Raw genomic sequence first — 27,665 nt, 5'->3', positions numbered from 1 at the left:
TATCATTGGCGCCCAAGAACCAACGGATTCTGAAAATATAATGATTTCTGTTTGAAATTGGACTTTGCAAATACTTAAATTCATCTGAATACTCTGTTCAACTAAAACCAACAATTTTTTGTGAGTCCTTGAAAAACGAGTTTTTAACCAGTAGGCTCGGTGCAACAACAAAGAATGTTCCTAAATTATGAGCGACTCATTAAATTTTTTTTTACCAGCCTAGTGATAAATAACCAGTACGTCGTACTATGATATATTTCTCCTTAGTGGAGAAAAAATTGAGTATAAAAACTATGTTTTCTTCCTTAAGAAGAATATTGTTTAAAACCATCTTTGCGCGTGAAGAATACAATGGTCTCCCTGAAAATGGCAGGATCTGTTTATTTCTCGGCATCGTTTCACCTACCAACAAAGAAAAACTTAATACTTTTCGGTCTGCTTTGACAGCAGGATGGTAGGAATGTTAGACAACACACCATCCTCGGCAATGGTCACGCCGATGAACAATTTGCAGCTGACGGGGACGAATCCTGGTCGCTTTATTTCCACGGCCTGCGCTTCCTGCTAGCTGCAATATTTCGGAGGAGAGATGTACAATTACGGCCGCATACTAAACAGATGATCCGGCGTAGTAGCTCTTTCTCAGCAGACGATGGATTCGATCGACAGGAAATTGGAGTCCGGCACGAAACGAGCGTGATTTTGGTTTTCTCTTCCGCATCCACACATATCGAGCGTATGTCGTCGCTGTTGTGATATCTTATGACAAGCGCCATTTAGCACATTTTGAGAAAAACGATTTTTAAAGTTTGAGATTGAATGTCTTGAAACTTGCTATGTTGCGAGTTTTTACTGTAAATGTAAACAAAAGTCACACTCACAAGTGTCATAAATGTGTATTGATGACAAAATTTATATGACGTGTCATAATCGTGAATGGAAAATTTTTCATAGAAAAAAATCCTCAATTTTAAACTTTTATTCATATCTTTAGCTTCATTTGGTCTATAAACAATCGGTGGGATGCATTTTGAAGGAAATGAGTCAGGGAATCTAGAAAAAATAGTTAATTTTGGTTACAGTTAAAAACCTAAACTGCATTTTTCCAACAATTCGTATGTTTTTGTTCTGAAAATGCCATTGTGATTCTCAGATAGTTTTACACATAAAACATCTTGAACATCAAGATAATTTGAGCCTATCTCCAGATACAGTCATTTGAAGCAAAAATTAAAAATTTCTCAGCACGTTTCTTGCTATATCTAAGTAACCAAGCAAAATGTCAAAATTCTGAAAATGCCACTTTATAGAGATTGTTTAGACAAGTGATGTGGCACATCTAACTCAGTTTACCCCAAAATGGCGTTTGTCATAAGGTAGCACAACAGCGACGATGTGTGGTGTAGTCAGTGCGAAAGTAACACACGAATGATGCCCCACTCGCATACTACCTTCGGTTTTGCATTTTTTAATTTACGTTCGAAGCCAAATGGGCTGGCCATCGAATGAAATCAGTCTACTTCCGTCGTCAGAGAGGTGGAGTTTTGAACAAAAACTATAAACCGGTGCATGTAATTAGCGGGAACCAATCACGAATGAGCTTGAATCAGATGATTTAAAATCTAATTTAGTGTTTTTTTAAGGATTTTCTCAATTTTCTCTATTATCTTTCTCCGGCAAGGGCGGACAGAACAAAAAAGTCGGTGAGCAAGGAGGGGGGGTTCGAAAAATTTCGATTTTGAAATTAACCTTGTGCAATACTTAAAACTTATAATTAAAATCAGTTTCGGGAAAATAATTTAAAATTTTTCAACAAGATTAATATTTTTGTGGGGGAGGGGTCCGGACCCCTAGGACTCTCCCCCTGGATCCGTCACTGTTCTCCAGATAAAACCATCCCAGAGGCCGTGTGGCATCCGGCAGGTTGAAGTATCTCTTCCAAGAATTGTTGCATTGGGTTCCTCCTCTCATGTCGTAAGAGGCAACTGAAAACAGAAGTCCTCTAGTCGAGGTATTTCTCCATGCGGAAGACTGAATGGCTGTCATGACTAAAATATGCCAGTTTCGAATGGAGTGTCGTGGGTCTTACCCTTGTTGTGTTAAATACAGCGGACGTTTGTTTCTTCGCAAATTGTGGAATTCAAATGACGGTCATGTCCCTAATACCCATCTCGGGGTTCTCTTTAGGTGATTATAAGCCAACGTGTTTGGTATCTTCTAGTTGCTGTACAATAAGTGGTGATGATGAAATATGTAGTGATGTGAGCTAGTATGGTTAGAGTAGCACAAACTTGAGCATAAACGTACAGCAACTATGAATCTATCCCACCTTGTGCAGGAAGGAAAAGCTTCCATAGCTTTGGTTCAAAAACATATTTCCATAAAACAAACTTCTATATTGGAAAGCTAATTAACTCCGTGTTTGTAATTTTTAACAAAAACGGCATGACAAATCCACGTGAAATGTCTCATGTATGTATGCTTGTGAATAGTGCCACTGACACGCGTCTTATATCCAACCTCACAACTCGTGATATTCGTGCTGTCACGGTCAATATGACTGTTGATAACATTAACAGGAAATACATTTATTGTTTGGCATATTTTCCGCATAATGAATCCATCACCTTCTGATGATTTCAAAAGAGTTGTATCATCCTATGACAGAAATGGGCTTCCTCTCATAACCGGCAGTGATGCAAATGCCCACCACATAATTTGTATAGATCAGACGTCATTTTGAGAGGCACCGAATTGATGAAATACTTAAGTAGCACAAATCTGCATATACCTAATGTAGGAAATTGCCCATCTTTTGTATGATCTGGCATAGAAGAAGTGTTAGATGTAACTCTCTGCTCTGACGGTATTACGCATTAGTTGCCAAACTGGCTCGTACCCAACGAGCTCGAACCGTCGTTAACTGATCATAAGTACATCGTCGATTCTACTATGTAATAATTAAATTTTGAATCAGTGGAAGTACAAAATTGGATTATATTGTGTGGAATGTAAATTCCCACTAACTTTGACCAAACCATTGATACGTGCAGATCATTTCCGTTTCTATTCGAATTTTCGGCGAATCAAAAATTAAGTCACTTCCCACATCAAATGTGAATGCTGAGAGTTGCGAGAAGCGTGCTCCTTCTAAACCCTCAAGTATGGGTAAAATTATGATAAAAATCAAAGAAAAAAGATGGGTGGGTAATGTCTGCGACATAACCGGAGAGATGTAGAATACATAAGGAACACGTTCTTCAAATATGTTGATACTCATTAGGATTTTCGGACAAAAGGTGATTTGGGCGAGGAATATTTCAAATTATTCTTTACAAAAATGATGGTGGTCCTGATAAGGACCGGTTTTGTTGGCGTTGTTGGCCTTGGTGAGGGAGATGGCTAACGATGAAATTAATTGTTAGCATGAGGAAGTCGCGTAGTACTGGCCAATGGAAGAACAGATAATAATTGATTCCTGAAAATCAATTTTTCTTTATTCATGTAAATTATACATACTTACAAATCTAATAGAAGATTCCTGGTCATATATCTGAATTATTGGTGCGAACATTGTGTAATTTGGTTAAGTACAATGAAAGTTACAAACTTTCCAAACTCGACCTTCTGTTCCTTCAGAAATATTGAAATGGGGTGTCTATATTAAACCGTTAGTCGTGGTCACAATAAAAAAAGATGGGTGGGTAATGTCTGTCACATAACCGGAGCGTCGTGATTTCAATTCGAGACATTAATTTTAATCTAATAATATTCAACAGAATCACGTTTGAATGGGAAATTTTCAAATAATTCTCTATGGTAATAATGGTGGTTCTGAAAAGAACCTTTGGTATCGGCGTTGGTGTTGATGGTGATGCGCTGGATCGTTGGATATTTTTGGCATGATAGTTACGTGCCTGGCGAACTGTTTTGTAGCCTCGAACAAAACGACAAGACTGGCTTCTTCGGGTACCATTACGGCTGAACTTTATAAGCTTAGCTCGACTTTGAAATCCTGCACAATCTCACGAATCAGACACTGGTAGGGCCATTTTGTTTGCTACTAGCACGGAGCTGCACAAAAAATCATTTAATGCAGTTAGTTCACGGGGGCTGCCAAAAAGCTTGAATAGAAGCATGCGACTTCAACGTTTCTCTTAAACACATGCAACAACACATTCGTTTTGGTAATACTGATAATAACAGTAGAAAGGAATGGAAAAACAGTGCACGAAACGAGCGAGAGGATAATTTAATTTTTTGTTCCGTGTGCAAGCAGCTTCTTTCCACACAACGTATTATGTTGATTGTTGAAAATTTGTTACACACCTTAAAATGAAAGTTTCAGTTTAACTCTCACTAGAACACAATTGATTGGTCCTGAAAAGAACCGTTGCTTTTATTGTAATTTACGCCCACTCCCACAAACCGACCAAGTAGGCATCAGTGGCTTCATTACGGCTGAGTTTTGTAAGCGTAGCTCGACTTTGAAGTAATACACAACCTTACGAACCAGACGCTGGAATGTTAGCCAGCGGATTAGTTGCTCCGTTGCCCTTTAGTTGGGGCGAAATACTAGCATGGCGACAGTTCCTGATCGGTAGTTGGTTGCGATGGGCCACCAGTAGCTGGGGCACTTTTGCGGACCGTCATCATCGCCAACTGCTTTCCTCCGGTGGACTGGCTGCTTGCTAGTGCTTGAACGAATACGAATGATGAGAAAAACCGACCGACCAATATTCATATATGAAAACACGAGAAAGCACTACTATCACTCTCTCGCTCGTTTTCGTGCCATTCCTGTGCCTTTCCTTATCGTTCGGCTACCAATACTAGCATAACCAAAACGAATATTCTGTCTTTCCATCGCCTTCAATCTAGTGGCCAGTGCTAGCAAACTTGTATGTTCAGTTTTTCAATAACAACATTCCAACAATATTTTCAAAGAATGTTGCAGATTTGAAAAGAAGGAAGGAAAAGATTTTCACAAATTTAAATTCTTTTGTCTTATTTGTTAGCGGTGATACTGGCCATGGGATGGTGGGGGAACACCCACATTCGTTTGTTATGATAGTATTAGCAGCAGAAAGGAATGGAAAAGCAGTGCACGAAAACGAGCGAGAGAGGATAATTTAAATTCTCTTTCTTTCTTTCCACACATCGTATTTCTTATATAGCTTTCTGAAAATTATTTGTTATACACCATAAAATGTAAATTTCAGTTTAACTCTTATTAGAACACAATTAATTGGTCCTGTAAAGAACCGTTTATTGTTTTATTGCGGGAGCATAATTCAGACGCACTCCCCGCGGACACGGTGAGCTAGAAAGCACTATTTTGCATTCTCGAACAAACCGACCAAGTAGGCATCGTTGGCTTCTCGGGGCATCATTACGACTGAGCTTTGTAAGCGTAGCTCGACTTTGCAGTCCTGCACAATCTCACGACCCAGACGCTGGAACGATAGCCTACTCTGTTGCCCTTTAGTTGGGGCGAAATTCTTGCAGGGCGACAGTTCCTGATCGGGTTGCGATGAGTCACCAGTAGCTGGGGCACTTTTTCCGCCGTCGTCATCGCCGACTGCTTTTCTTCGGTGGACTGGCTGCTTGCTAGTGCTTGAACGAATACGAATGATGAGAAAAACCGACCGACAGATATTTATATAATCGCGCTAATATGCACTACTATCGCTTTCTCGCTCGTTCTCGTGCCGTGCATGAGCCTTTCCTTTCCGTCCGGCTTCTAATGGCCTAACCAAAGGAATATGCAGTCTTTCCCCCACCAAGTGCTCTCGTCAAGCAACCCAATGCGAATAACCATACGAACAAACATGTAGTGGACCTATATATAAAGTTTTCATTATTTTATTGTTCGGTTGGTCTACCATAACGACGGCTCTGTGCGGGATGGGCTGAAAATTTTCACTTTTCCGAGTCGTTTTGGAAAGATTTTTCAAAACACATTTTTTTGTTATTAGTACATGTTATACATACTTCAAATTTTAATACAGCATAGAGGAACATATTTGCAACAAATTGGCCTAAAAATGAAATCATTCTGTTAAGTATGATAAAAGTTATTAACGTTCAAAATCTGACGCGGCGCCGCAGCTGATATTTTGAAACGGGACCCCTATATTGAAACCTTAAATGTATTCTACATTAAAAGCACAATCGCATAGGTGCTCTTTTGAAGAATGCTTCGGTTCATGGTATAGAGTCTTTGAGTCTCAATACTTATCGAGTGCAAGCAAGTTTGGAGAAAGGTTACTTTTCGATTGCGCTAAAGGATGATCTGTTAAAAGATCTTCACGGGTGTCTCCTTTCAATCCCACCTAGCTCGTTCATCCTAGTTTCAGTGGATTTAGCTTAAAGTATGATATTGTTTGGTTCTCTCCGGATAACGAATAAAGCTGTACCTGGCCGAAACAGAAATTGGAGGAGATAAGGGGGAGAGTAAGAGACTTCCGTTTTATTATCGAACCATATAGCCTTCACTAGAATAAGGTATTCCTTTACATTCCGTGGAATCCCACGTCTGATGTTCTGATGAGGCTAGAGTCCCTTAATCCTGGTTCGTGGGCAGTTTGCTGGGAAGTTCTGAGAACCAAGTCGCTTGTGGAGAAAATACAGCAGTGTTTTTGCAGTATCGACAACCGTTCTCTTGGATTTCTAGCGAAAAAGGGTTATAAACTGAAATATGACTTCCAAAAAGTCACGGTGGAAGTTTATGAACCTAAATCGACCGATTTATTACGAATTGGAATGATAGTATCTTCTCGGGGGTGTTGTCGTCCTGTTATCTCAATACCCCCTCGGCGATGTTGATTTATCCGCTCATCGAGAAATGTCTTTATTCCCTTGGGAGTGAAGAGTACTTCCGTATTGTTTATGTTCTCTGTGTCGTTATTTTCCTTATCTCTAACCTTACCAGTTCCTCAATCCTTCCCGTCAGGGAAATGATGAAAATACAAATCATGGCAAGGCACAAATCTCCGATCAACATGGGGAACGTGCATTTGAGTCAGTCGCTACTGATTCCTGATCTTGGTTCCTTTGTTGGAACCGCTCCAACCCCGCCGTAAACGATCCTGGAAGTCATCGCAGTGAACTTCCCAGGGGAACGTTTGTCCGCCCTGCTTCGTTCTCCTTGACAATTAACTGTGGAAGAGAACTTGGCTCGTTTGACTAACCCTCCACAGTGTGAACGGACGATGCTTCGCGATTAGCATTCCAATATGGTGATCCCGCACCACACTTGTAACCAGACCATGGGCCGACACTTTCGACTGGATAACGTGCACTTCACACCCGGTTACTGTGACGGAAAAATGTCCCGAAAAAAGGATTGTTTGTTCTGGGTGTATTTTTACTACCGTGGTCCGTTACTCACTAAACTCGATGGCCGCCTTCCAATTCGTCCAAAAACCAGCAACAACCGCATTGCCGCATAGCTGTCATTGCCGATGCGCAGCATAATCAGCACCCTTTTCACAGCAAGAGGAGAACGGTAATCTAAACACTATGTTACGTATACACAATTATGCAACAACATTTACTACACCTATCTACATGCATAAAACCGTTCAAACGCTAAAATGAAAAAAAACAACAATGGTGAGCATAATATTGCGTAAACAAATACACTCTACGGCGTGTATACACAAAAATAGGTATATTTTCACCTAGTGCTAAATTGTTACCCTGACGGATTACACTTATCAGTCATTACTATTTTAAAATTAACATGAAGATGATTATCGGCAAATTCATGAGTTTCCAAAATGAATTCAGAAACCCAAAATATTGAAAATTGAACCATTATTTTTTTATATTTTTGTCGCTAATTCGCCTGAATTTCATTGTACGGCATCTTATAAAACGTTTTTAAATAGACCAATGCTGCTTCATGTTTAATGATTCGACTCAACACCCAAATTCGGCAGCGACGCACAGATCTACAACAATAAACTCGATTCAACCAGCTTCACCATAGCAACAAACTAACCTCATGTAAATATGTAAATATTACTCATAACCAGAAACACTAGGCTTCTGAAGTGAACCCTTCTGAATTGTAGATCAATTTGTATTTCATCAAACCCGCAAGTGCATCAAATAACAGGGGGTAAAATCTACCAAGTGGTCCAAAATAGCTTTTTTTGTTGACGGATAAGATTTAATAAACTAGAAATCAAAGTAGGCATTACATATATAGTATATATTTCCAAACAAAAACAAACTCGTCATGCCATCATGAGGCGGACTGCTACCACGTCAACCGCACACCATTACAAATTCCAAAGAAACTCACAAAACAAACGTGATATCGAGTAGTTTAATTGATTATAAATCGTAGAGAGCAAACATTTGTTATCCCAGATTGTTGAAAATATTTTTATACCTTCTATAGCGCAAGTTGTTTCTCAGACAATTTGCTCACAAATTCACGCTAGTCTCTTGCCACCATCTAAATCAGTTTTGACTGAGAGGAAGTCCCGAAATCGTTGTTTGTTGAATATTTACTAAATTATTTGATAGAAGTTTTATCTTCAACCTTGATCTATCTATCAGAAAATAGAAAACCCAAACTCTTCCCTTTGCCCCCCCCCCCCCCTTTTCAATGAACCTCACGGAAAAGAGTCTAAAAAGTTGTTATAAACCTCAACGAAAGTTTGTAAATATTGTACAGTTTCACATTAAGAAAAACCAACTGTTAGAACGAAATGAATCGAAATTTTGTTAAAAGAAAATTTAGTGAAAAAAATTAATATGCCTCTTTTGTTGAATTATTTTCATGTCAGTCGTTTTCAACTTGAAGTGAAAAACAAAACAAACGCTTTGGTATACTGTGAACGCTTTACTATGAAATTAAACAACTAAATTGTGAAAAGAATGAAAAAAGGGACGATTCAGTCCGAAACATCCCCGGACTGATGGGTGCATTTATCACACACTGTCGGTACAGAAGCACTACAGACGACAAATAGTTAAGCTACTTTATGGAATAGAACAAACACAAACGCTTGACCTAGCGCAAGTAGTTTTCCAACTAAATAGTATTCTATAGTAGTGTGTTTAGTAAGTAGTAAGTTAAAAAGTTTAATAAATCACGTAAACTTGAAGGAAACAAAGAAACTATAAAAGGCCTTAGAAATGACAAAAAAACAAACAAGAAACAAAATAAGATACAAGAATTGATCAACCATTTGCTTTGTGTCACGAATCAATGATTGACGCAGCGATAGTAAGGAAGGAACCATTTCACGACCGACTTTTTGTAAAATAAAGTGAAATATAGTTAAACTTTTTGTAACAAATCAAATACATCACACACACACTCATAGCGCTCACCAGAAAGTTAATCGATTCGAATATTTAGACAAGTTATAATCACCCGTCACACCAAACAACTACTTTCGTACAATCCACAAATACACACGAACACTTATCCAAATACCGTTTTTTTGTCTGGCTAGTCCTAAACAGACGCAGCAGAAGGTTCTAATTTTTCTAGCGTGCGTCACGAATGTTAGGAGGCAAACTGAATAACTAAATCAAGTGAAAATTGTAGAGTATTATCAGAGAATAAACATTTATAAATCAATCTCAATAGATGAAAGAAGAACTTTAAGTCAACTAATTTTTTTAAAAGTTTCCAAAACAATGGAGTCAAAAAATAAAACGAATTCTTATGACTATAAAACAGTGTTGCTTTCTATTTGCATGGTGATATCACTTCAACCGTGGGGCACGTCATTTTAAATTTTGTTGACAAACGAATCCGGTGGAAAAACGGAAACAGGAATCTTTCGAGATCTACAGGTAATACCTTTATACTTAACTTGTCCTTTAAGTATTAGTCAGAGCCGTAGCGTGCGGTTGGCCAGGTTGGCCCCCGCCAAGGGCGCTAAAATCTTGATCTGCTTTATAAAATAAGTGAGGTTAAGTCATAAAATAAGTCAGGATAGGAGTATTATTACCAGGTACACATAAAATTACTGTTTGAATGTCGAACTGATAAAAGCCAAAGCAAACAGTAAAAAGACGCATAACTGAGACTCCACCAAAGGCGACAGAAGACTACGCTACGGTCACAGGACCGTAGCGTAGTCTTCTGTCGCCTTTAGTAGAGCAGAATAAACAACTCCGCTCGTTTTTTCAGTTTCATAGGAACAAGGGGAACGGAAATGTGGTTATGGGCAGTAAAGCAGGCCACCGGTAAGATCGTGGAGTAAGCTAGATCAATTATCATCGAGAAAATAACCCCATGCCGCATCATGAAATTTGAAGCTTACTCGATGCCGGGAGGAGTTCCGCAATATGTGAAAAACTTAATCAGCAATAGATCATAAAAGCATCTTTGTTTCATTTGCTTGTGCAAAAAGATGAGTGGTGCAGTCTGGAATATAACGAAAATTCAAATCATAATCAACAATCCACCAATCAGTTCCTAAAATTGTCTTCTCAGTATTCTTGATATACGCTAGAGCCAATATTTTATCTTGCTGAAATTTCGAACCAGATCACCTCAAAAGTTTTGGTTTCCCCAAAAAAACATCCCAATGCAACATATGAGCGTAATCGAAAAATAATGTCAAGATCTGGTGTAATGTTGTAAGTAAACCCGTCTATTCGAAAAAAAATTTTTTTTTTGATTTTTATTTGAAAATATCTGTTTAAAAATTAAAAATAGCCGGGAACAATTTTTTACGAAAAGATGCAAGGTTTGTTTCATGCATTTCTAAGACATTTGGCATAGAAAATAAATTAAAAGCAGCCTTTTCAAACCCCAGTATCAACTCAAATCCAGAATTTTCCAAGTTCCATAAAGACTATCTTTGAAAAAAAATCAGGGTGGCAGAAGATCTCGACGTTTCATTACATTCTAAGGGACATTTTGTGTTTTTTCATGGGTGGAAACTTTTGCATTTTGGTCGTTTTGCGTAACCTCTTAACCCATTCATGCCCATGTTGTTTGTGGACAACAACGTTTTTAAATAGCTATAACTTTTGATTGAGGCAAGATTTGCTCACAAAAACAAGTTAGACTATTTAATGTGACTATTGCCTTTCATTTGAGTATTAAAAGTTACAAGGATCAGCTTTATAACCGAAGTTATAGTAATTTGTCTAATTGGATTCCAATGGAGCAGTGATGCCAGGGACAGTTCACGTTGACGACTAAAAATTATTTTTCATGTGTCCTCGCTATGACACAATATTATTGAAAACTGTTAAAACTTATCAATTTAGACTGTCTTTGGCTACGTTTTCCACTCAGTTAGACTATTGTGAATATTCTAGGTGAATTGTATTGAGCATTAGAAAGTAAAAATTGAGCAGCTTCTAGCACTGCAAGGGAATCACCTATCTATATGAAAAAAGACTTTTCGTGTTTCTTGATCCCGCCGTTTTCAAAGAAAAATAGTTTTGAAACCCTACATGCACTAGAAAAAAGATGGGCATGAAAGGGTTAATAGTGTCAGTTTGAACTAAACTTTTGCAGAGACTTTTTTCAAGGTGCATCCGATTATTAAATTTGATTATCACCTGTTGTTCCGGACGGCGAATGATGTTTGCCGAACACTAACTCTTTCTAGCAATCGCAATAAAATCCAGGTTAATTTGTGCGAATAGCTTTAAGCTATAATATATTTTAATTAGTTCAATAAGTTTTAATCTTCAACAATATGTACTTACAAATTTAGTGTAGCAAGTAAGTTTTAGGTTATAATCAATTTAGTTTTAGTAGTTTAGTAGTAATCAATTTAACTATAAGTAGAAACAAATTTAGTTTATATGGAAAAAATGCGTTAATAAACTATTACTACACGTTTTAACTCCACTCCGTTCTGGTTTCCAACGAGAATGATGACAGTTGTCCGCTTCCGCTTGTAGGACGTCAACCGAGACAGCACCTGACAATCTAAACCCTCGTGGTGCATTTATGAGTGATCGGACAGGGCGCCCAGTATCCAACATCCTCCCCCTCGTAACACTGGGTACCGGCAGTTCCGGGTTCAGTTTTACTGGTTTGAGACACCTCCAACAGTGCCAGCTTCGATACTGGACGACGCATAAGACCTTTACTAGTTTGTACCACAGCCTGTCTCACTCGACCATCTTGCCCCGTCACTGCATGTTGCACACGTCCCCGGATCCAACCGTTCCTTCTAACATCATCCACCACGAACACCAAGTCCCCCACTGCGATCGGTTTCACATCGCCGAACCACTTAGTACGTCGTGTGAGTGTTGGCAGATACTCGCGCACCCATCGATGCCAGAAAGTATCCACTTGTTGTTGAATTTGATTCCAGGAACTTCGGAGTGCTGCTGTTGTGTTTATAGGTTCCACTACTGGTTGCTTTGCTCCGCTGGAACTTCCAAGAAGGAAGTGATTAGGAGTGAGAGCTTCCTGTTCTTCGGAGTCCAACGGGAGGTACGTTAGCGGTCTCGAGTTGACAATTCGACTACCAACGTTAACAGAGCTTCGTCATCCAAGGTTCGGACCGAATTAGCCGCTAACATCGCTGTTTTTACCGATCGTACCATCCGCTCCCAGGGCCCACCCATGTGAGGTGCACCTGGTGGTATAAACATCCATCTCGTCGCTAAATTTGTAAACGTGGCTGCTAACTCTTCATTGAGTTTGCTAATCTGATCCTGCAGCAAGCGGCTTGCTCCTTGAAAGTTAGTGCCGTTGTCGGAGTGAATCTCTATGGGTGCACCCCTCCGGCTGACGAAGCGACGGACACTCATCACACAGGCTTCTGTAGTTAGACTATGAACTAGTTCGACGTGGACTGCTCTTATGGTCAAACATGTAAACAATGCCACCCATCTCTTAGCCTGACTTCTTCCCACCTTCACGAGCAGGGGGCCAAAAAGATCAAGGCCCACGTAACTGAACGGACGGACAAATGACGCCAGTCGTGCACCCGGGAGAGGAGCCATCATCGGAACCTTTGGACGAGTCTTTGATATTTTGCACCATTGACAATCTCTAGCTACCCTCTTCACTGCGGCCCGTAGTTGGGGTACATAGTATCGTTGTCGCAATTCATTAAATACGGTTTCTGAATTGGCGTGTCGATAGATATGATGATAATGGTTGATGATTAATTTTGTTAATTCATGTTGTTTGGGGAGAATGATGGGAAATTTAGCAGAATATGGTGCACTTTCGGCTGACTTTATTCGACCATCGATGCGAAGAATTCCGAATTCGTCTATCATTGGTGATTCCTGGTAGATGGCACTGCTTTTTTCGATCGGCTTTCGCTCTTCCAACGGAACCTTCGAATTTTGGGTGAGTGTGACCAGTTCGTCGGGAAAGGTCTCCCACTGTACCATTCTAATTAACGAGATCTCAGCCTTTCTCATTTCGTCTTGAGTAAGATGCCCAGAAATCGGAGCCTGGCCTTTTACTTTTAGATGCAAATTCCCAAGATAGCGGTAAACGTAGCTCATTGTACGTAGAATGCGATTCCATTTCGAAAATCTTCCGACATCAATCACCTTAATGGGTAGTGCTATTCCATGATGCAGATGAAGGGACCGCATTTCTTTCTCCGTAGTCGGTGCAAGTATATGGCACTTTGGCCACCTTTCTTCATCCTCTTTAAGGAAATCTGGTCCTTGAAACCACGAGCCTTTCATGTCAAATTGCGGTCCCTTTCCCCACTTCGTCGCAGCATCCGCCGGGTTGAGCTTGGATGGTACCCACCGCCATTCGTTCACTTCTGTAGAATCAAGGATTTCGCCGATACGGAAGGCAACAAATTGCTTGTAACGACGATGATCTGCTCGGATCCAAGCAAGAACTGTGCTGGAATCGGACCAAAAAACGCATCTCGAAATGGGAATAGTATGTCCTTCAATAATACAACGCTTCAAGCGCACTCCAAGGACGGCCGCCTGCAGCTCTAGGCGCGGGATCGACATCGGTTTTAGTGGTGCGACCTTTGTTTTCGCCGAAACCAGCGTACACTCTGGTTCACCTTCGGTGTTAATCGTCCGGAGATAGGCCACAGCAGCATATGCCTCTTCGCTGGCATCTACAAAGATATGCAGTTCGGTGTGCTGATATCGATTAATGGAAGCATCTCGGAAATAACAGCGAGGAATTTCGAAATTATGTATGTTTTTGATTTGGCTGATCCAATTTAGCCAACGATCGTTAGTTTGATCGTTTACTTGATCATCCCAGCTAATTCCTGATCTCCAAATATTCTGCAGTAGAATTTTGCCGTGCACAGTAAACATAGCCAGCAAACCAAGGGGATCAAAAAAACTCATCAAGCACTTAAGTACTTGCCTTTTCGTTGGGCGAGCACAGCGCAATATCATCACCTGTAACTCGTCTTTCAAGACAGTCGAAATCGGAGCATATCATACCTTGGAACCCATAGAAGTCCCAAAACCCGTTCCAATCCTTCCGCGTTTTCCAGATTCAGGTTCTTGTTCTCCTGCGAAGTTTCTGACCCTAGTATATTCAAAACCGCTTCCCTGTTTGACTGCCAATTGCGAATGTCAAACCCTCCTATGGCGTGGATCATTCTGACTTGGCAAGACACCTCCTTTGCCTCCTCCTCGCTCTCGAAACTGTCGAGAAAATCGTCCACGTAGTGGTTTTTAGTGATCCCTTCTACGGCCCTCGGGTATTTGCTGGCGAACTCCATCGCATTCTTATTTTTTATATACTGCGCTGATGCTGGCGAGCAAGCCGAGCCGAATGTCGCAACATCCATGAAAAGCACCTCCGGTTTGTGCGACGGGTCGCTTCGCCATAGAAACCTCTGCGCATGACGGTCCTCCTTACGTATAGAGATTTGGTGAAACATCTCTCTGATATCGGCCGAGACTGCCACGGGAAATTGACGAAAACGGAAGAGCACAGCGGGTAATGACGCTAACTGATCAGGACCCTTGAGAAGCATTGTGTTGAGCGAGACTCCATTCACTTTTGCAGACGCATCCCAGATCATTCGCACCTTGTTCGGCTTCTTCGGGTTTATCACCACCCCCAAAGGTAAATACCAAACCCGTCTAGGATCAGCTTTCTTCAATTCCTCTTCGGTGGCGCGATGCGCATATCCCTTTTCTATGTAGTTCGAAATCTGAGCTCGAAGATTTTCTCGCAATGTAGGATCCCGCTCCATGCGCCGCTCTAAACATTCGAGTCGTTTGACCGCCATTCTGTAGCTGTCGGGAAACTCGAGAAAATCATAACGCCACAGCAATCCCGTTTCGAATTTATCACCGGTTTTCTTTGTAGTGCGTTCTAGGATTTCAAGGGCTCTTTGTTCATCCGCCGGTACAAGCATAGACTCTTGTTTAGTTCCTGCATCTTCAAATGAGAAGTAATCCTTCACCATGTTGTGCAACGATTCATCATTCGAACATTCGCAAGTATGAAAGTTCAACGAATGCTTTGATATCCCAGCAACAGCTGACCCTCCATATATGCACCATCCCAGCCTCGTTTTTACTGCGACTGGTTCGCCAATAAACCCTTCTTTCGTTTTCAACGGAACCGTCAGACGGAGATTGTCCAGGCCTATCAAGATACGGGGAACTGCATTCTGGTAGCTGGGAACTGAGAGGCCTCGAAAATGTAAGTATTTTTCTGACAAACTCTTGAAGTCTAAACTTTGGTTTGGCAGCGAAAGCGACTTCACCGTTCTAGCATTTCGTAGGACCATTTTCGGCTGACCGTTGCGAGATATGGCCACCTGTACCAATTTTGATTGATGTTCTGTTCTCGACATATTTCCAGTCCATTTTAAACAAAGAGGTTGTGCCGTACCATCTATACCTAGTTGCTGAACCAATCCCTCTTCGATTAGAGTGAGTGAAGAGCCATCGTCCAGAAAGGCGAATGTTTCGATTGCTTCACCCTGCCCTTGCAGCGTTACGGGTACTATGCGAAAGAAGAGGGATTGCGAAGGATTTGAGTGCGTGTGATTCTCAGCTGAGGGTACCGGTGATACAGTTGTAGGTGCACAGAGTGGACGAGATGAATGCAACAGAGGATGGTGACGAAACTGGCATCCACCTACTCCACATCGAATTGAATTCCTACATGATCTCCGTCCATGTGAATTCAGGCAGATGCGACAAATGCCTCGATCCTGGACGAAACGCCATCTTTCTTCTACCCTACGCGACTTAAATACATCACAATCCTTCAAGCGATGGTTGAGGCGGTTGCATACCAGACAAGGCTTGTCAATATTTGCGCTAACCCCGGGTGAAACATCGGCATCGGCATGCGAGTGAACTGCTCCCTTCTTTACCTTGAATTTTTCCTCTGGACTGAACCCACCACTATAGAGTGTGACTCGACTGGCCGATCGTACAATACCCGACATAAATTCCCCAAAGATTTTCAAATCCACTTCGGGAAATCGTTGCAAGTGTGACGCCCACTCCATCTTCACATGCGCTGGTAACTTGTCCACTAGTTCAATGAGCAAAGAAGGGTTCGAAAGATGAGCACGTTGATCAGCAGCTTCTAGGTGATCACACAGGCTTTGAACCGCCATTCCAAAGTCGATGAGAGATTCTAGTTTCTCTGCTTTCGGCGGAGGAACAGCGCGAACCTTTTCCAGCAGTGCGTTTATGAGCAGCTCGGGGCGACCGTATAAAAGACGAAGTGTTTCGATTACGTGTGGAACTGATTCTGGGAGAAGGAGTCGACTGCGGACTGCATCAAGCGCTGGTGGCTTCAGACACCTTTGGAGTCGCACGACGTTTTCTGCTGGGCTATAGCCACACGCCAATGTAGAATTCATAAAATTACTAAAAAAATACTGGCCAGTCGGTAGGGCTGCCAGAGAAGGACGGTAGGTCACGAGACATAACTTGTCTAGCCGCGATTTGAGATGGCGTTGGGGTGTATTGCAATAAATTTTGTGTTGCATTTTGACCACTAGTTGAGCTGGGCCCAAATTGCTTAAACAAGGGGTTAATGAACTCAGTCCCATCACACTTGCGATCATTTTCCTGACCGAGATGGTAAGTTTTACCTGAGATAAGCTTTTTGCTATTACCTTGATCGTTACCTGACATAGAAGTTTGCTTTTTCATCTGCAAACGACTATTGTTAAACTCTGGTGAAATTTTCCACAACGAGGGTGCTGGCTGCTGCATATGCTGCTCGGGATGCATATCTAATGACCGACGTCGTTCTCCAGCGAAGGTTTGCTGTTGACGCAGTTGTTCCGCCAAGAGTTCCAGCTGTTCAGGTAAACGGAGTTTCGCCACCTGGTTTTGATCATCAACGTGTTGTGTGCGGGTCAGATCACATAGTCGCTCTTCTCGCTTTCGTGGTTCACTCGGCAATATCGATGAAGCTGCTGTATCCGCGCTTTCGGTCTGATCTGCACTGCATTTCAACCACTGCTTAACTTGCTCGACTTTCTCCACTCGACTAACCTTTCCACGTTGACTGGCAGACTCGTCGGGTTCTTCCAGATGGCTATTCAGAAGCTTATACTTTTCATCTACAAACTTTTGTTCTACGGCTCGCTGCTCCTCCAGCTGCTTGAGCTTAAGATCGAGACGGAGCTTCCTGACAGTAGAGTTCGATTGAATCGATACGATTTCCGGCAAACATCTGCGACATGTCCACGGTCGGTCTGCGACTGAGTCGGTTACTCCGGCGCACGTCATATGCCACCAACTATTACAATGGTCACATTGCACCATGTTTCCCGCCGAATCGGGCTCATTGCACGCTACACAGTTACATTCACCGCTTCCAGCTGGTGTGCCTGGCGTGCCCTGGGTTTGCATGTTAAATTTCTTAAAGAATGTTCCGGACGGCAAATGATGTTTGCCGCACACTAACTCTTTCTAGCAATCGCAATAAAATCCAGGTTAATTTGTGATTGCTAGAAAGAGTTAGTGTGCGGCAAACATCATTCGCCGTCCGGAACATTCTTTAAGAAATTTAACATGCAAAGTTTTAGTAGTTTAGTAGTAATCAATTTAACTATAAGTAGAAACAAATTTAGTTTATATGGAAAAAATGCGTTAATAAACTATTACTACACGTTTTAACTCCACTCCGTTCTGGTTTCCAACGAGAATGATGACAGTTGTCCGCTTCCGCTTGTAGGACGTCAACCGAGACAGCACCTGACAATCTAAACCCTCGTGGTGCATTTATGAGTGATCGGACAGGGCGCCCAGTATCCAACACCTGTTTTCCATACATGCCATTGGCACCCTAATGAACAGTGTTCTGAATAGATACTCCCTCCGTCGCCGTCAACTGATTTCCTAAATATACAGTAAAAGATTTGTGTCTGGAATTTACATGAAATCAAAGCCGGTCAAACATGAATTAAGTAGGGAGTAGGTGTGCCATTTCCATGTACACAAATTTTTGTTTGAAGGTCAAACTGAAAAAGGGGCGCAAAACAGACTCCGCCAAGGGCGCCACGCTCCGGCTCTGGTCATAGCTACCGGTTTTCTTCTTGTGTGTATACACAATCCGTTTCCCAATGTGCGGCAGTACATTTATGGAAGAAACTTGTCTGCATCTATGTAATGTTATATTTGTTTTCATCGATAGATGTAAACATGTTTAGCCCAGGAAATGAAAGGCGATAGCTCTACTGTACATCCAACGACCCATTTCAAGAATGCCTGTTCCTACACGTACATTCTGAGGCCGCCTTCATATACAATAAGTGCGAATACATCCACGTATCAATTGGATATTTGCAATATATTCGCACATCCAGAATGAAAAATATTTTTGATTCTGGCACGTATTTACAAAAAGGAAAATATTTATAAAGGCAGACAAGCATAGAAAATGACATGAAATGATCTCACCAGCTCTGAATAAATAAATTCATGAGATTTCTGTGAAGAATTCTCCTCCATCCGTGCAATTGTTGCATCGGCTACTCACGTCCAGGCGGTGCTGTAGTCGCTAAGTGGAATTAACGAGCGTATTTTTTCGCGGTTTGCTTCACATACTTCACCGGCAAAGTTGTGACGATAAATTTCTATGCAAAATCACACTTTTCTCGCGACATTTCAACCTACTAATACGTAACTCAACAGGAAAAACTACCAACTAAACGATTGACTTCATTTTCCTGTTGAATATAATATATATCACTGAAAAACTTTGAAAAATATTGGACGTTAACGACAACACGTCCGGGTGATTCAACAGTGCTGCCACTTCATAGCTCCCGGTTTTCTTCTTGTACTCCATAATTCTTTGCATACTTTAAACTATTTATATCCTCTATATACTTGAACTAGTTAGCGCCGAACTCTAGTCGAATAGTCCCGATAAACTTCCGTGGGCTGTCGATAAAGAAGAGATGTGGATCAGATCGCAAGGTTTGGGTGGAATAGGCAGCGGATAGGCACGAAAAACGAAATGGAAATAGGGAGAATGAGAGAGATAGTGAGCGGGAGTTTGAGCTGGGGTTGAGTCTAGGAGGATACGAAGAGAGAAGGCTAGGGGATAATTGGATTTAGACGATAGAGAGTGCAAGACGTTTTCGAGGTGCCATTACCACTTAACCTTGCAGGAAAAGTTTAGACGAAATAACAGCTATTGAAAAGTAACCGTTGCGTCCACTTCCAAATTGGGTCGCCGTGTTTCTCAAATAAACAGTAACGGACCTCGTCGTAACACATCAAATTGCACCACGGAAAAAACGCTGTAGAGAATATCCCATTGGATATTTTCTTTTGAAAATTTGAGTAGAAGTAGCTTAGAGTGTTGTTTACACTGTATTTTTATCACTGTCAGTTCTTCGAAAATTGGATAAAATGGCGTCACCCTAAAAGCAACGTAGAAAATTGATTTTGCGCTAGCAACTGGAAAATCCTTAACTCTCTCATCGGGACATCGGAAAACAACTCCGAATTGTTCAGTCAACGGTGAGTCGTGTGATTAGTTACTACCAAACTCTGAGCATCGAATGGAAGCAGAAATGCAGTCAGAATGGATGCTCTATTCCTGATCAGGATCACAAGCGTGTTGTGAAAGCGTTTAAGCGGAATCCCAATGGTTTGATCAGGGTTATGGCCAAAAAGTTGAATCTGTCCAAGTATTTCGTTCAGAGAGCCAAGGACCGAGACGGACTACATACGTACAAAGTGCGAAGGGCACAGAGAACAGACATATAAGTTAGAACAAATTTTCCCGAAATACCTGTGTAAACATTTAAATTAAAATACGTTGAAAATCACCATCGTATGCAGGTTCGCATGCGTGAATCACCATTGTATCCTAGTTTGCACACAAGTCCCGTATAGCGATTGCTGGCCGATCGAAGCGCCGACCGGTGGCAAGTTGCTACTCGCTGTTGTCATTTCAAAGCGACAGTTTTATTTCTTACACAAGTTGAAAACTTTACTTGTATGTCAGTTCTCAGTGCGAAGGGTTCCAAATCGTGACGACCGACTAAATACGGAGAGAAAATCACAGGCCCGGAACCTGCACAGAGATGCTGACAAAACCTCATTGTTTCATCATGGAAAATGATGCTTACGTCAAGGCAGACTTCCGGGGCTACTGTTCCTCACCACTCAGCGCAAGTTTGATGTTCCGGAGGAAGTAAGGTAGCAGAAACTTTCAAAGTTTGCGAATAAATACATGATTTGGCAAGCGAACTGCTCATGCGGCAAACGAAGTGCGCCATTCACGACTACAGGAACTGTAAATGGGGAGATCTACCTTAAGGAGTGTCTACAGAAGCGTCTGCTTCCTCTGTTGTCATGGAGTGATACGAAGCCAACGGGGTCACTTTCGTACCCAAGGACATAAACACAACCCGCCCCCCCCCCCCGCGAACGCACTTTGATGTGGGACACTCTTTAGGATATGATTGCCTCGAACATCCCGACATTTTCGCCTGCCAAACACCAAGGACATCAACGGTGCTACCTGCCACCAGTACGTGTTATACATGCTCATCGTTACACGCTGCCTGTCGCTATCGCCTATTCAGCTCCGTGAAAACTGTTTGTTGTCTGAAGCTGCCACCAAGAGCCAGTAGCGCTAGCTACGCTTAAAATGTTCAAGGTCTGTTCACATGAACTGTACAACACTGTTTAAAAGTTGGATTCAAAACAAGTAAATTATAACAATATATGAGAAATCACGCTTTCTCTTTCATCGCTGCTCCTCCACAAAATCCGAACGCTTTTATCACCTCAGTACCAGTTAAGCACATCAAAATGAAGTTTTTTTTGTATTCGATAAGTTTCAGGTCGAGTTAACAACAACACATAACGTAGTGATGTGAACGTTGCTTAAAGCGCGTTCGCTGTCATTTTTGGCAACTAGTCGAGCTAGAAAGCCAGCTTATGTTGGCTTCACTCATTTTTCAAAGAAATGTCAAAACATTCACCCTCTTGCGCCTATTGCTACTCCGTCATCACCACCGCACCCAAGCCTGGGAAAACCGAAAGCTCCCCTACTTCCACAACGCCCTCGGGACTCGGAACAAAAGAGACCCTAAGCGCCCACTGCAGGACTTCCATACCAGGAGTCGGGGCTTAGGCAAGTTCCCATCAGAGAATTCGCGGGTTCCGAGGCGAGAGCCTTATACAACTTTGTTGTGATCAATTCGGATAGTCAGTCGCGGTGGATCTAGCCCACTCAAAACTTCACGGTAGGGTTCCGAAGTAGGTCCAACGAGTTCGGGGGAGCGTTGCGTCCGGTGCAATGGCACCTCGCTGACCTGCTTACGGTGCCTCAAAGCGAACTACTCGAGCTAGTCCGCGGCAATGCATATAGCCTACACCACGGGACGACCGGTAGGAGGTGCATATTTGAACTGGGAGTTCCGGTCAGTACTACGTTGATCTCTTCTTGATTTCCTTTGCAGCTCCACTGGTATCTCCTGACGGTGTACTAGGACCTTTCTTCTTTGCACATCTCTTCTTCGACATTTTCTACGCTCGCCTTGTACATACTCGATTGGGGGTTGTCAAAAACATTTCTTCGACATTTCCTCCAAATACTTATACTCCGGACAACAATGACCTCATAGGAACTACGTCAGATGAAAGTCTATCTACGGTGGTTTCTGTTCACCCACAAGGGCATATTCAGGATTAAGCGGTGGGTCCATCTTTCGTTTCTCTCCCAATCCTGTTGTCACTTGACCGCTATTGCCATCCTCCTCACACCTCTCATTCCCTTCAGTTGATAACATGGTAATGCCGAAAGGGATTTCCTTAGCGATGACTCATACTGCCTCGCATGATATGGATCTGTACGCTTCAGGCTGGAATACCGTATCTCAGTATCGGAGACACTACACCGGCCAGAAAACGCCTCTTACTGCATCTTAGACCACCAGTGCTCGGCATAATCCGAACCACCACGTTGGTCATCTTACCGCCTTCTCACAGGCACAGTCGACATGATTATTAAAGTTTAGATGATCTTCTAGCATTACTAATCAACTTCCTTTTCGGAATCCGAACTGCCTATTCGATAGATCATTTCCACGTCCGTTCATTTCATTGGATGACCCAGCTTTTGGATCTTCCATCTATCTGGAAAGTAACCTTCTTCTAGGTATTTTATCATACTACTAGTAGCACCCTTCTTTCGAAGACTTCGAGTGCTTGCAGAGCCTCCTCGAGCATTGTCCACGTTTCGTGCCCGTAGAGAACCACCGGTCTAATCAGTGTGTTGTACATGGCGCATTCGTGCGGTGGTGAAGCTTGCTGGACCTCAAAGTTTTGTGGAGCCCATAGTAAGCACGACTTCCACAGATAATACGCCTTCTGATCTCCCGGCTGGTGTTATTGTCCGCAGTCACCAATGAGACTAGATAGATGAACTCGTCGACCACCTCGAACTCGTCACCGTCGATCGTAATACCCAAGCCCTATCGCGATCGGTTCCGCCAGCCAGCATGTACTTCGTCTTAGACACATTTATCTACAGTCCTACTCGTGCTGCTTCGCTCTTCAGTCGAGTATACAGATCTGCTACCGTCTCCTTGTTTCTACCGATTATGTCCACGTCGTCAGCGAAGCACACGAACTGTCCGGACCTAGTGAAAAGCGTGCCCCGCATGTTGAACCTTGCTCTTCGCATTACACCTTCCAACGCTATATTGAACAGCAGGTAGGACAATCCAGCGCCTTGTCTTAGTCCCCTGCGTGATTCAAACGGACCCGAGAGGCCGCCCGAAATTTTGACACAACACCTTACACCATCCATCGTAGCCTTGATCAGTTTTGTCAGCTTCCCAGGGAAGCCGTTCTCGTCCATCATTTTCCATAGCTCTACACGGTCCACCGTGTCATATTCGGCTATAAATTCAATGAACAGGTGATGTGTCGGGACCTGGTATTCACGGCATTTTTGGAGGATTTGCCGTATAGTAAAGATTTGGTCGTTTGCTGATCTGCCGTTGATGAAACCGGCCTGATAACTCCCGACAAATCCATTTACCAGCGGTGATAGGTGCCGGAACAGAATCTAGGATAACACTTTGTACGCGGCATTTGTCACTGTGATCGCTCTGTAGTTTTCACAGTCCAATTTGTCGCCGTTCTTGTATATCGGGGTGATGACCCCTTCCTTCCACTCCTCCGGTAGCTTTTCTCTGTCACAGTTTCTTTCGATTATTCGGTGCATGCATTCCGTCAGTTTCGCCGGACCCACCTTGAAGAGTGCCGCTCCTAGACCATCCTTACCAGCTGCCTTGTTGTTCTTGAGCTGTTGAATAGCCTCGTTAACCTCATTCATAAGAGGCGCCGGTACATCCCCGTCGGCTGCGACACTGACATAATCGTCCTCCTCGAACGCCCGATTGTCCGCCTGCGTACCATTCTGATGTTCATTGTAGTACTACCTGCACCTTTCGACCACCTCACGTTCGTCCGTCAAGATGCCACCTTCCTTGTCTCTACACATTTCGGCCCGCGGCACAAAACCGTTGCGAGAGTCATTCAGCTTCTTGAAGAACGACCACATTTCCTGAGAGCGATACAGAAGCTCCATCTCCTTCCTCTTAGACTCTTTCAGGCGGCGCTTTTTGTCCTGAAAAAGACGAGTCTGCTGTTTTCGCTTCCGTCGATATGACTCCACGTTCTGACGAGTGGCTTGAAGCAACATCGCTGCGCGTGCTGCATTCTTCTCGTCCAATATCTCTTGGCACTCGCCTTCGAACCAATCGTTCCGTCGACTCCTCTGTACGTATCCCAAGACGCTCTCTGCAGTGCTGCTTATAGCTGCTTTAGTCCAGAATCGAGAGCAGTGTCAAACATTTCATGTGATTAAAACTACCTAAAGAATGTGACATTAACTACTACCTCGAGCAAAACAACTGAATAGATTTGAATCGTGAACGAACGCCTTTAATCTGAAACTTTCATAAAGTTACAGTTTTTTGAAATTTAATGACACAAATATTATGGCAATGAATACTTAACTACATATTTCTTTAAAACCGTTAATACATAGTCGATTTTCAAATGTTGGAACATTTTGGTTATATGTGTGATTCTTTGTCTCCAGATTTGTGCTAATTAATACTGTCAAATTGTTCGTTTTTCATAAGTTTGACGAATTGTAAAAAATATATATAAATGGAAAAAGAAACCCTAAGTATGTGCCAAGAGGTTCCAAAAGTTCGGGCGGAATAATTGTATACAACATTGCACCCTTCAACATGGCGTAACCCAACATGTGCTATTTTATGGCAAAGCTTCCAAAAGCTACAGCGAACAATATAAAAAGCTCGACGGTAGAAAAATATACACATTCTCGCTCTCTTCTACTCTCGGCCGCACTTTTTCCACTGCTCTTGCAAAAAGGTAATCAGTGATAGCATTAAGGGTGCCTTCCTTCAACAAGGCTTGTTTGGATTGTATGTAGGTAGGTAAGTGCTGTGTTTATCGATAACTGTTGCTATAGGTAACAGGAATGCAAGGACAACGAAGAAACATTCAACGAAGGCATCTCTTCTCAGGTTACTTAGGTTGCTCATTTGCTGATTGCTATCTACCCAAAATGCGGATTAAGTATTAGGTTTTTGATGTGTGTTTGTGGTATGTTAAGTATCAAATCTAAATACATGAATATCATAATAAGTGAGGATCGTTCATTTGGAGGAAGGATCGTTTCAATTTTATATGTGTAAGGCTTCGCTTTTGACCTGACGGTTACATGGAGTCAGCTATTTTTTTTTTCAAATCAAACATTAAAATTTACCCTAATTAGCTTTCTTTTGAACATTTGTTATAAACTGTCCCAGCACGTTACCCCGGGGGTAATAGGTACAAACAACTATAACCTTGCCGCTTCTAGTTTGTCCAACTCCGACGCCCAGTTCTTTGGTTCCCTTCCAGACCATCTGGGTGAATTGTCCACCCTTAATGACACCACGCGGTTCGACGTTAAAGCCATACTGTTTAACTTCCTCGTACCACGAGTGACACACATCCTTCGGATTTGGTTTGGCATGTCGATCGGAAGACCACAGACAGTACAGATTCTCGCCGTATCTGGAGTTCTGTCGATAGGTAAATCGATCATCTCGGGCCAGAATCTCCGCCCACTGCTGTGCATCTCGGACCAGTTCCTTATGCAAACTACGAAAAAAAAAATTAAAATATTCTATTACGGGCTCGTTTCCAATTCTGTCACAATACTCACACTAAGTTAGGAGCACCATGCTTACGGCGATACTCGTTGTGATGTCGCAGCATCGCCTGGGAAAACTCGTCAAACTGGTCCGGATCGTTTTCATCCACTATCCGAACGTGTTTCTCGAGCTTCGGAGTAGCACTCTTTGAACCACCAGCACTTGTCTTATCGATAATTATCTTTGGTATTTCAAATCCTCCCGGCGGGGGAACATTCTTGGCAAAGCTTCCAATGTAGTTTCCCGGTGGATCGTAATTGGCGACGACGAAAACTTGACCAGATCTGAAAGAAAATTTTAATCTTTAAATTAATCACAACATTATCTTCATTTCCATACCTATTGCTCGCCAATCCAACACCCAGCTCCCGACTGTCCTTCCAGACGACCTGCGTGAAGTGTCCAGTCTTGAGAGTGGCCGGTTCCTTTCCATACACGTGGGTCGATTCTTCGCTGTACCAATTCTCCACCGGTTCCCTCCCGGGGACGGCAACATTAGCATTGGGTGAACTCCACGAGCAGAAAATATTCTCCCCGTACTGGGAATTGCTTCGGTGGACCAAAACACCCCGCGCCGCTATGACTTTGGCCCATTCCTCCGCATACCGGCACAGTCGCTTGTTCAGTTTCAGAGGTAGCACGCCATGCTTCGTTCGGTACTCGTTGTGTGCTTTGAGACACTCTGACTCAAAATCCGAGAACAACGATCGACGCAACGAGCTTTGCGAAGCTGACAGGGATGGTGACTTGTGTCGTAAGCTACTGATCGATTGACTTTTCGAGAATCTTGCTGCCTTCGGAGTGGTTGAAATGTATCCGTTGCTGGTGTTATTGTTAGTACTGTTACCCCTATCCAATGACTTGTGACGCGTCTGTAGTTCTTTAATGAGGGTTTGTTGGCCCGTCACCGCAGTGGTCGTGGTGGTGTTATTGTTTCGATCACTCTTACCGCTCTGCTCCAGCTCGGCCGTAGTAGTGAGAACCGTCCGCAGGGGACTGATCGAGAGCCGAGGCGAACCCATTAGTTTGCTTGTGGACAGTGATTTGCTCATGTCGTTTCCACTGAGATCGAACTTCTCCTTGAAGACCACGGTACGGTCCGGTTTGTGGCCCTTGTACGTCTGAATGGTTTCCATTGTGATGAACTCGCATTGTGGGTCCTGAAAAAAGGAAAGCGGGTTGATTTTGTATGATTAGTATTATCATTCTTATTACACAAAAATCAGATAACAATTATTAGCAATTTTCCTCTCGATAAAAGTCTTATTGTACCAATAATGCAGTAAAACGAATTGTTCAACAACAACAAAGCTTCACTTTGTAACATGCAACAATATGACTGTTGAAAGTTCCGTCACGTTTCCATCATAAACCGGAAGTGCATTGCTCAAGAGCACGCCAATCAAATCATGAACTTCGACGAGGTCGACCGTTGATGCATGCAGTCGATTTATTAAGTAGATGGGAACGGATTTCCTTTTTTCAACTTCCGCTTCGTGGTTGTCTGCAAACTATTCCCTTCAAGGACGAGAAAAGTCTGACGAGCAGGTGGTTCCACATTCCTTGCCACTCTACTGTGGATGTTGTGTTGTGTGCGTTGAAAGAATGCTGAATAGTTTAGTACCGACAGGAGTTGTATGATAAAAGTTTAGCGTTTCGAACATTCCAACAGAAACATATTCCATTTATGTAAATTACGGTTTCTGTTTCAGCTCGGCGGCGATAAACGTTAATGTATGGAAACCAGAAGGACTAGCAAGACATACTTTACAGTACACTTCTTAATATTTCCTCAGGCATTTTATGAACAACTTTAGAATAGCAAATCAAAACCTTAGTACAACATTTTAGTGCTAAAGGGAGTTTGGGTCATTAAATGAAGAGTTATTTTTCCTATATCCTTCAAACTACCAAGCCCTCTTCGATACACCAAAATCGACGTTCTTTTTGCCATAACTTTTTTTCTGTTTAATCGATTTTGATACAGTTTTTTGCAAAAGA

The 27,665-nt window shown here is 42.4% G+C and overlaps 2 protein-coding genes and 1 long non-coding RNA gene across 10 annotated transcripts in view; all 3 read right to left on the bottom strand.

Annotated features, from left to right (window-relative positions):
- Window positions 1-11,616: 11,616 nt before the first annotated feature.
- LOC131692898 (uncharacterized) lies at window positions 11,617-11,930 on the bottom strand. The gene is made up of 3 exons (XR_009306097.1): window positions 11,837-11,930; window positions 11,704-11,775; window positions 11,617-11,647 (listed from the first exon to the last, which is right to left on the bottom strand). It is a non-coding gene; the product is annotated as an uncharacterized LOC131692898 (long non-coding RNA).
- Window positions 11,930-17,805, bottom strand: LOC131688312 (uncharacterized). Its single transcript, XM_058972514.1, has 4 exons — window positions 17,061-17,805; window positions 14,404-16,684; window positions 12,533-14,056; window positions 11,930-12,476 (listed from the first exon to the last, which is right to left on the bottom strand). Exons 1-4 carry the CDS (start codon window positions 17,803-17,805, stop codon window positions 11,930-11,932), a joined length of 5,097 nt encoding a protein of 1,698 aa, XP_058828497.1.
- A 6,544-nt stretch (window positions 17,806-24,349) lies between these two features.
- Window positions 24,350-27,665, bottom strand: part of LOC131686899 (uncharacterized) — a 130,383-nt gene continuing 127,067 nt past the window's right edge. For all 8 annotated transcript variants that reach the window (XM_058970911.1, XM_058970904.1, XM_058970906.1 and 5 more), the window contains exons 4-6: window positions 26,004-26,824; window positions 25,676-25,948; window positions 24,350-25,611 (exon numbers count right to left, since the gene is read on the bottom strand). In XM_058970911.1, coding sequence (XP_058826894.1) covers window positions 25,233-25,611; window positions 25,676-25,948; window positions 26,004-26,824 — 1,473 coding nt within the window. In that variant the 3' untranslated portion in view covers window positions 24,350-25,232. The remainder of the gene's footprint in view (window positions 25,612-25,675; window positions 25,949-26,003; window positions 26,825-27,665) is intronic.

This window comes from Topomyia yanbarensis, chromosome 3, assembly GCF_030247195.1.
Source record: "Topomyia yanbarensis strain Yona2022 chromosome 3, ASM3024719v1, whole genome shotgun sequence".
Lineage (NCBI taxonomy): Eukaryota > Metazoa > Arthropoda > Insecta > Diptera > Culicidae > Topomyia > Topomyia yanbarensis.
Note: the sequence above shows the minus strand (reverse complement) of the source record. Positions and strands in the feature narration are given on the sequence as shown.

Bases quoted from the DNA above. Each gene is read 5' to 3' on its own strand.
- LOC131688312 (XM_058972514.1), bottom strand. From the start codon at position 17,805: ATGCAAACCCAGGGCACGCCAGGCACACCAGCTGGAAGCGGTGAATGT. The intron at 16,685-17,060 runs GTAATAGCAAAA...TCCCAGAATCAG, and splicing joins TATGTCAGGTAACGATCAAG to TTCCACACGTAATCGAAACA. The intron at 14,057-14,403 runs GTATGATATGCT...TGTAGATGCCAG, and splicing joins GGACTTCTATGGGTTCCAAG to CGAAGAGGCATATGCTGCTG.